General features: G+C 37.1%; 1 protein-coding gene across 1 annotated transcript; it reads right to left on the bottom strand.

Annotated features, from left to right (window-relative positions):
* Positions 1 to 980: 980 nt before the first annotated feature.
* Positions 981 to 4,113, bottom strand: LOC132287172 (receptor-like protein kinase FERONIA). Its single transcript, XM_059789697.1, has one exon. The coding sequence runs from the start codon at positions 3,898 to 3,900 to the stop codon at positions 1,231 to 1,233; it is 2,670 nt and encodes an 889-aa protein (XP_059645680.1). The 5' UTR covers positions 3,901 to 4,113; the 3' UTR covers positions 981 to 1,230.
* Positions 4,114 to 10,191: the final 6,078 nt, after the last annotated feature.

Here is a 10,191-nt window from a genome sequence, read left to right on the forward strand (position 1 = left end):
GGCATATCCAAAAAAAAAAAAACAGAGCCCCCATAAGATTATGGACAAAAACCCAGCCCATTGGCCAGTAAAAAACAGGAAGGGAATAAAAAAGTGTGTAGAAAATGAACTTAAATTGGCCCAGTGCTTTAAGGCCAACAAAGAGGCCCAAAATAATGTACCGAATTGATCACTGAATTCAAAACCTGTGATGGAGGTAAGCATTTGTGTCGAAAAATTGTATTGTTGTGTTGAAAAAGAATTCCAACAATACTTTTGGGGGAGAAATCCATCTATTCTAAAGAGAAAAATAAATCTATATAATGCTGTAAGTTAATTATGTGCCTTGTTAAACTCAAACCTTTTTGTTAACCCCATTTTTGTTCCAAGTTGTCCCTGAAACAAATTTCTGGGTACATAAAATTATGTATAATCAACCAAATGTCACATTAAAGTGATAGTTCTCTAACATTGTCAACTTTACAATCTTCTTTTGGAATAATTTATCAAATTAGAACACGTTCAATAGCTAATTTGAATTCGTCACGGGAAATCTATGTAATGTCCAAAACACTCCACACTTTTTCTGAAAAGTTGAAGCCCAAAAGTGGTTATGATGAGAATTATTACAGACATCTTGTAACCCTTACTACTACAGAAGAAAAGGCAAGGCTGACGAAAGTTCTGGGTCTGAATATAAAAGATAGATATGTATTTGTTATATTATGGTAATAAAAAAAAATATTTTATTATATGAAGTGTTGGTTAATTATTTTAAAATTATTTTATGATCATATGTGGTATAAAATTAGATAATTATTATCAAAAAATGAACTAAAAAGTCTCTGTTCAAATTCAATACCCACTCGCTTTGTTTATATGTTGTTTTAGATCAATTTCTATCCTGAACTAGAATGTTCAAATTATTATTCATCTCTGACCACCATTTCATAGTGTCCGCCAACATATTATCAGCCATTAAACCAGTTGAACAAATCATATTAATTCAAAAGACATATGATTATAAATAAACAAACATGCTTATCAATTTTGATTTGGTAAGCAACAACACACACAGTGGTTTGAGCTCACCACTCCTTCAGGAGAAAGCTCATGTCTAGAAAATACCTCTGAGTTATCATGTACCATACTTATATTTTAGTACATTACTAATAATCCAAATGATTATCACAAACTATGAAACAAACTATGATGACTACTGGCGAGAGCTTCGCCCCCAATAACCACATTTCAACGCCCGCTAGTGTTCATGATCTCAGAGAATACAGCACCCGAAGACATTTTATCAGACCCATCGGTTGTAAAACTCGTCCCACCATCACTCGTCATCGTCACCCCACTGGTCGACACTTGTCCATCATCGCTGCCCACCGGCCCAATTTGACAATTGAGATCCCTTTCCTTAAATTCTACATCAGCTCCATCAGTCTTGATTCCCTCCTTCTTACCCTCTTGCAGCTCCAATGCAAACTCCAAGGTCCACGCTACTTCATTCATTGGGGGACGTTTGGTTCCCTCATCGTCCAAACACTTCATTGCTATCTCCGCAAATCTCTTCAAACACTCCGGCTCGATCTTTCCACTCAGATGTGGATCAATGATCTGATCAAGTGTACCATTTTGATAACATTTGCGAGCCCACGCGGCTAAGCTCACTTGATCTCTCTCCAACGCCGTCCTATTCACCGGTGATTTAGCACACAATACCTCCAACAACACCACTCCAAAAGAGTACACGTCAGACTTTTCGGTCAATCGTTGCCGTCGAAAATATTCAGGATCCAAATACCCGAAACTACCTTTCACCACGGTGCTGATTGCGGTGTTGGCGGCGAGATTGGAGTTTGCTTTGGATAATCCGAAATCTGAAACCTTTGCCACCCATTTATCATCCAATAAAATATTGGTTGTCTTTACGTCGCGGTGAATGATCCTATGCTTTGCATCGTCATGAAGGTATTTCAGCCCACGCGCAGAACCGATGCAAATCTCGAGCCTTCGCTTCCACGGGAGTGAAGGATAATCGGAGCCGTAAAGATGATCACGAAGGGTCCCACGAGACATGTATTCGTACACAAGGATCATCTCACCTTCATCGTTGCAGTACCCAATTAGAGAAACGAGATGGAGATGACGGAGCTGAGAGAGCATCTCGATTTCAGTTTCGAACTCGTGGGCCCCCTGTTGAGACCCTTGTTTCAACCGTTTGATCGCAACCTGAGTGGTCCCATCGTCTGTACACCCTTTGTACACGTCGCCAAAGCCTCCACGTCCAATAATTAAATCGCCGTTGAAGTTATCAGTCGCGGTTTTGATTTCAGCAAAAGAAAAGCGACGACACAGATCGGACGGTAGAAGTGGGCCACTCATTTTGTCGTGTTTTTTTGCGGTGTAGGAGCTCTTGCCGAAACCTGATTCCTTATCTCTCCTCCGTTGCCGGAAAATCAACAAAGCAAGAACACAGAGTGCAACCACACCGGAAAGAACACCACCGACCACGGCGGCAACTGGTGTAGTTTTTTGTTTTCCCGTATTCGCTGGTTGTGGGGTAGACGGGGAGGCGGGCGGGGGAACTGGGTCAGGGTTGAGTCCGGCGAGATTGCCGGAATAGTCACTGAGTTTGAAAACCTCTACTCCATTCAAGATGGCATCAGAGTAAACAGTCGTTGATTCCGGATTGGGATGCAGAGCTATAGACAAATTCTGTTTCTTCTGATCTCTTCCTTGACTCACCATCACTGCATAATCTCTGCAAAACGGGACATGATTTCTTCCAGCCCAAACAATCACATCGGCTTGAGGCTCCGCTGTCTTATCGGCTATGAATATAGTGAATTCCCTGTCACTTTGCTTTGTGACCTCAACTTGGAACTCACAAAAGTGTAGTCTGACCAGGTACGTAAAACCCGAATCCACAGGCAAATTCCAAGTGAGATTGTAGTTTTTGTTTACAGTTTTGTTGTTTCCCATGGACCGAGCGGTCATGTATACTTGAGCGGGTGCAGTGTAATTGGGTACTTTGGTGAAGAGAACTTCAAAGCTGTGGTTAACTGGAAGAGCCCCTATGTTTGAAACGTAGCCGCTGTCATCGTTCCAGCTTCGGAACATGCCCGTGTCCTCCACTGGTGAAATTTCTGATCCACCCACATTTAATCGGTGTACGGTCTCAAGAGCAGTGTTGTTTTCAATACGAATTGGGGTTTGCTCATAGCCGATAAAAGTAATACCATCTTGAGCCTCGGCCGGGGTGTAATAAAGATTGGTAGGCATGGAGACAATTTCAATTCCATTGATAAAAGCGTGTGCATCGGATGGAGTTGAAGACGGAGTGAAGGTGAGGTTCAATGTTTGATCTTCATCTTCTATGTTTATGCAGAATTCTTTAAATAGATAGTCAGAGGACTCAGAGCCGAGAGAAGCAGCTGTTAGAGAGGCACTGAAGTTGTTGAGAAGAATGAATTTATTGGCTTTGACGGAGAAGAAGGCTTTGGAGGGGTCGAAGTTTTGGTATATGTAAGGGTAGAAGTGCAAGCGTATGAACTTTTGACCGGCAGTGACCGAAAATACGTAGGTGAAATCAGACAGAGATATGCGTGCTTTCAAGTAGGGAACAAAGCTGGCTTGGGGAGACGGTCTTTGTGCTGGAGAGGGTATTGATGAGTTGTGTTTTTGTTCCAAAAGGGACAGATAATTGGGAACAATGTCGGCCACCCATTCCCGGCCGTCTGGGGCTGTGGTGTTGTCAGAGGAGCCGCAGGCAACGGTGATATTTTCAGTAGGGGTGTAAGAGTTGCAGAAAATGGGGAAGAGTGAAGTAGTGAGTAGGAAGAGGAGGTACAGAGGAGTGAGAATCATGTTGTTAAAATATAGAATTGTCCTACTCCTGCTGGTATTCTTCATTGTGGGAGAGACTTAAAACCCCGAAGAGAAAAAAGATGAAGAGAGATGTGAATGGAATTAAAGATTTGAAAAGTCGGGGTTTAAAAAAAAATAATAATAAGAATGAGAGCTACGAGAAAAGGCAATGCTAATTAAAATCTTTGGTGGACCAACCAATATTCAGGTTTGCTATTAAAATTAAGGTTTCGTTGATTCAAATTTAAAAATCACCCTCGTTCTCCCTTCATATTTCCCAATTAGTCCAGAGATAATTGATTGAAAAGAGAGTTTGATAAATGAATATTAAATGGTAACTGAAGGCAGAAGGCATCAACTTTTGCTGCAACTTTTGCTGCGGATTGAAACATGAGTCGCGTGAGGGTGGGCCAATTGAATGAAGACTTGCTTGGACGACTGGGAAAAGTCTCTGGCAGTAGTAGCAGATTTTTCCACCACAAGTAACAAGACCAGACTATTAAGAGTTAAAAATAATAAATAAATTCTTAAACTGGTGCCCTTTACAATTAACCTGAACTACTAATTACCCCTATAAACTATTAATTTATTATAATTAAGAAATAATTCATTTTAAAAATTATTTTACCCTTTTAATTAACTTTCTCATTTCTTGTTAAATATTTTTATTATCTTTTCTCTTATCTAAATATTAATTATATCATATACCTTAATTTTATTATTAGTATCAATTTATAATCAATTTAAAAAAATAAATAAATTTATAACTACCATTTTCTAAAATTATTAACTTATTATTAAAATTTTACTATTTTTAATAAAACTTATTATACTTAGTTTAAACTCATTTACTTTGAAAAAATATATATTTTTTCATACAATATATGATATATTCATGAAAAATTAATAAATTAGTTAAATAAAAAATACCTTCTTTTTTATGTAATATTTTCATCAAAAATTAAGAAATTATTTTAATTGTTTTAAAATTTTCTACTTAAGATTTTTATTTAAACAAGTAATTTAAAAAATTAAAGATAAATTTATACAAATTTAATAGAAAATATGTCTTCAAATTAATATAAATTTTTTTATAATTTACAATGTTAACCGGTCAATCAAAGAAAAAGAGGAAAAAGAGAGAGACGGGAAATTGTTATCTCCGGACTACAATAATTGCAATGTTTATTGCATGAAGTGGGGTGGATGATGGGAAAAGCTAAAGTACTCAAACAACTTCTTTAGGTGCTGACGCTTTTCAGTGACGTGATTAATATTGACGTGCATTAAAACTTTGAACTATACCACTGATAAGAAATGAGCTTTCTCCTTCAACGATGAAAAATGAATTGACACTCCCATCCAATTAAAACACTCACATTTCTTTATGAAATTAAATAAATTTTTTTATTAATTTTATCCTAAATATTTAGTAATTTTATTTTTGAAAATATAATTTTTTATGGAGACTTGAACTCTTCATTTTTTATTTTAGAAGGAAAAAAAATACAATTAAATCATACCATTAAAATGCATGTATGAAAAAATATTTTCTTGATGCTACGAAGAATTATAGTTCAATTTTGGTTTTTAATCTTATAAAATGTTTAAATTTCCATAGGAACCAATTGGATTAATTGTATTATGGGTAAAGTACATTGACACCCCTTAAGATTTGTCAAAATGATACTCAGATGAAAGTTGCCCTATTTTGGAATAATGACACCCATTTAAGTTTGATACAACTACCAAAGACACCCTAATGATAATAAATTGACATTTTTGCCATTTGACTTTTATATTGACCAATTTAAATGTTGAAATGACAATTATAACCTCATACCCTTAACCATTTGTTTCCTTCTCCTCTCTGTTATCTCTTCCTCCCAACACCAATACACACATATTGTTACACAGATACATATATACATATATATAGACACATACAGATATATACACACACCCCCCCCCCCCACACACACACACATATATATATATGTATATACAGATACATATATATATACACACACAAGGCGGCAGGATTGTGAGTTTCCTCAACTCTCTCTTCACCATCGGAAACTCAAAGAAGGCCACCATCTCCGGCGGATCAAAGACAAACAGATCGGCGGCGGATCGAAGACGTCGTCAATGAAAGAGACAAGTAGATCGGCGGTGAAGTGTTGTGAGGTCCTCCCGGTCCAGGGGCAAGCGCTGGAGTTAGGGACGGTCTGGGAGCCATCGTGTCGAATATAGGCAGAACCGGAGCTGTGCCGGCGGAGACAGACGTCGTTGGTTTATTCAATAGGTGGGTCCGGACAGATCTGGCGGATGCGAGTTCGCCGTTATTGTTCTCGTCTCTAAAGCCGACTTTGCTTCCTCTGATGGGCGATGGCGTAAATGAATCAGTGGCGGCGCAGATGAAGGTGACGGCGGAGAGCTTCGGCTTTGATGATGCCGGCTGTGATAGAGGAGGAGGCGAGCTCAGTGATGTGCAAGGCTGAAGACGGTGATGTCATGGCTCGGTTGTGGATAGTGGCGATGGTGAGATCAGCTTTAGATGATGGCGGCCGGCCAAGTACAGCCAAAGAGAAAAATCCGGCAGTGATGGATTCAATGTTCTGTAAATGGGTTGCTCTCTCTTGCTTGCATTTTTTTTGGTTTGGTTTTGTAATTAATTGGTGGTGATGATTGGTGGTAAGGGGTGAAGGCTAATGATGAATCAACAGCGAAAATAAATTGGGGCGGTTGTTGGGGTTAAGATGGTAGCGATGGGTTGGGGGTGGCTGTGGATTTTGGTGTGGCGGTGGTGCTAGAATTGGTGGTAGGGTTTTTGGATTGATTGGGTGCTGAGTCATTTAAGTATTTTGATATTTTATAATTAAAATTAATAAAATAATGAAGCGTAAAATAGACTTTTCACATGTTTTAAGGCAATGTTTGGATGGCAAATTTCGCAAGGGGGTGTAGTTGTCCCAAAATAGGCAAACTTTCATCTGAGTGTCCTTTTACTAAATCTCAGGGGGTGTCTCTGTACTTTACCCTTGTATTATTTTGTAAGGAACAACAGAAAGAAACAAAAACTTTATTGATGTGCACGTCAGAATTGTAATACCCCTAATTTTAAAAGAATAGTCTCAGCATATTAATTATTGTTTTGGTGTATTTTTATTTGATTATTTGTTTGTTTTCTTAATTGAGTTAATTATGTTATTTGTTTTATTTAATTGAATTAATTGTTTTAATTGTTTAATGATTTAATTGTATTATTTATTTTATTTAAATGAATTAATTAGTTTATTTGATTAACTTTGTTTTATTAATTGTTTAACTAAAATTATATTTAGGGTTTTACATGTCTAGGTAATCACGTATTGGATAGCCGACTTAATTATAAATTTAATTGTTTTTTTTTTTTTCCCTTCTCTGAGCATAATTAGGATTAGAGTTTATGGTTTTCTTAAGCCTATAAATATATAAGTACGTCTGTCTAGGGTTGGGAATACCCTATTCACGTACAAAGAAATTTGAGAGGAAAACAGAGAGGGATTTGAGAGATAACCAGGGAGGCTAAAGGAAGAAGGAAGGGATTGCTTCTGGATTGAACCAAGAGCAATGGAGGTGTTGAACGGCAGTCTAGAATTTGTTGGAAAACTCAGAGACGGTGGTTTAAGGTTTCAAAACTGAAACCGAAGGCAAGTTCCTATTCTAACTCCCTCCCTTAAACCTGTATTCTGTGCATGTCTAGGTAGTCTCCAGGGTTTAAATTGATGTTAAAATATATCTTTTAAGCATGTTTGAATTGAATGGAATTGAATTGAATTAAATCGAAATAAAACTGTTTTATGGTTAGTATATGCTTTTGATTTAATTCTTATTTTTACGGGAATGTAAACTTGTTTTTATTCATGTAAGTGATGCAAAATTTCTTCCTATAATTAACTGGGACTGCTTGGGACTTAGAATGGAGGGTTAGAAACCTTAACATGGGCAGTCGAAAAGTCAGAAAATAGTAGGCGTCGGAGAAAACGGAGGCTGGGAAGAGTGGAGGCGGCTCCACCCTTCAATTGAGGTGGCTCCATTGGAGTGGAGCAGGCTCCACACTTTTTGGAGGCAGCTCCTTTGCAATGGAGCTGGCTTTACATTTTAATGGAGCAGGCTCCCTTGCTGAATTTTTATTTTTTTTATGTTTTTGGCGAGTTTTGTCTACTGTTGTTGGATTTTTGATATTCCAGGTGTAATTAGGTCTTAGTGGGGGATTTTAATGATGTCTAGAGTTATATTAAAAACTTCAGAGGACATGTTAATGCATAATAAATCACCTGGAATTAGTATCTTGAACAATATGAATTTCCTAATTAAATTGCATATTGTTGTTGGAGGTGGATGGTTCAATTTGCTACCTGTGTTTTAGCAATTTATTTATATATGATATAGTTTTATCATGTATCAGGGATGTAAAATAAGCATGTTAATTTACAGAATTCTACTATGCTTATTATGGATTACTTGATATCTACATATATTATCAGTATTATCAATTATTAGTTTATGTGAAGTGGTATAAAATAAGCATGTCAATTTACATATTTTGATTCTGCTTATTGTGGATTAATTGATGTTTACAATTATTATCTGTATTATCATTTACTGGATGCATGGATTGTATGCACCAGTATGGGACAGTGGTATGCTAAGGACGGATTAGTTTCAAAACACTAAGTCCTACCTATTCTCAAATAAGTTGGATTAACTATAAAAATTAAGTCCTACTTATATATATATATATATATATATGCACAGGTATGGGACGGCGGCATATTAAGGATGACTTAGTTCAAAATACTAAGACCTACCTATTCTGGGGACAGATCAGTTCAAAACACTAAGTCCTACCTATTTTGAAATAAGATGGATTAACTACAAAAGTTAAGTCCTACTTATAAATATGTGTCAGGTCAATAAACCTTTTCAATTGCATAACTTGAACAGATTTATATATATATATATATATATATGGTACTATGATACCCCTCGGATCCGAGACACGGGTTGATCAGGCCCAAGCCCGAATTCGAGGGAATATCAAACAATTAAAGTATTTTAAAACGAATACAGATTACAAAAATTGAATTAAAAGAAATAAGCATTAAAGTTGGAAGAAGTATTAAATATAAAATCCTCAAATACTAAAGATAATCCAATAATGTAAAACCTACAAAAGTACAACTCGGGAATCCATCTAGTGGACCCCTAAATCAAATCCCAACTGAACATAACATAACTGGAAATAAAACCAAATCTAAAGTATGGAATGAAATCCTACGTCGTCGGTAGAATGAATGATAGTCTCTGCTCAGCACGATCAAGCTTAAGACTAGAACCGTCCGATACCTGAAAAATATAAGAGTGGGTCAGGCCCAAGAACAAGTTCTAATCTAACTACAATCCATACAATGACCCGATATGCTGATACACCTTAGATATCTCACAATATCTATCTAGTCCATAAATACATATATATCCACACTAAGGGACATTCACTCGACTATAGTAGGGGTCTCAACCTGAATAGAAGGCAACATGCGAAAACGCACCCAAAGGTGGGCATGAGTACTTAGACCTAACATGGTACACCTCAACCTATCATAACTAGCTACGCATCCACTGCATATACGCACCCTAACCAACGAGCCTGAGACTCAGGCTCATCTCGTGGTACCCTAACCATATATCTAAAATCCGTCCAAAATTAGAGTATGTTATTCAATTATTCATTGAGCTGACATACGATGTACAATCCAGTTAGTCACTCAACTTATTCAATTGATATGACTTAACTACAACCAACTAATCCAATAAGTCATTCAACTTAGTCAGTTGATCTGACTTAAACACAATTAGGATTCAATATTTTACAATCCATTCCTTTAATCCGATAGGTTAGGTCTTAGCGTTTTGAGTTAAACCATCCCTAATATGCCACCGTCTCATACCGGTGCATACAATCCTCAATATCCATATAAATTACGGCTTTAGATGCATCAAGAGCCGATGGTGTCTTTGCTTTTTCTAGCATTGGTCCGATTATAACATCATAATCCATTGAAAAGTAAAGCAGCAGCTGCTCATCTTCCTCCATCAGGCATTCGCTAATGCTGCCGTTGCAGCTCTTGTTATGTGGTGCTCTGGTAGATCCACACACAACTGCGCTCATCAGTATTACCATTACCACAAAGAGTAGTGGCAATGGACACCCTTTCTTCACACAACTAAACAACATTTCACCACTCAATTTCTTGGTCTCTTCACAAAATACATATGCTACCAGCCTCAAAG

Source organism: Cornus florida, unplaced genomic scaffold, assembly GCF_030987335.1.
Source record: "Cornus florida cultivar Cherokee Brave unplaced genomic scaffold, ASM3098733v1 CherokeeBrave_3.0.0_Hap2_Chr11, whole genome shotgun sequence".
NCBI classification, from domain to species: Eukaryota; Viridiplantae; Streptophyta; class Magnoliopsida; order Cornales; family Cornaceae; genus Cornus; species Cornus florida.

Coding starts and splice junctions, on each gene's coding strand:
- LOC132287172 (XM_059789697.1), bottom strand. CDS start 3,900: ATGAAGAATACCAGCAGGAGTAGGACAATTCTATATTTTAACAACATG.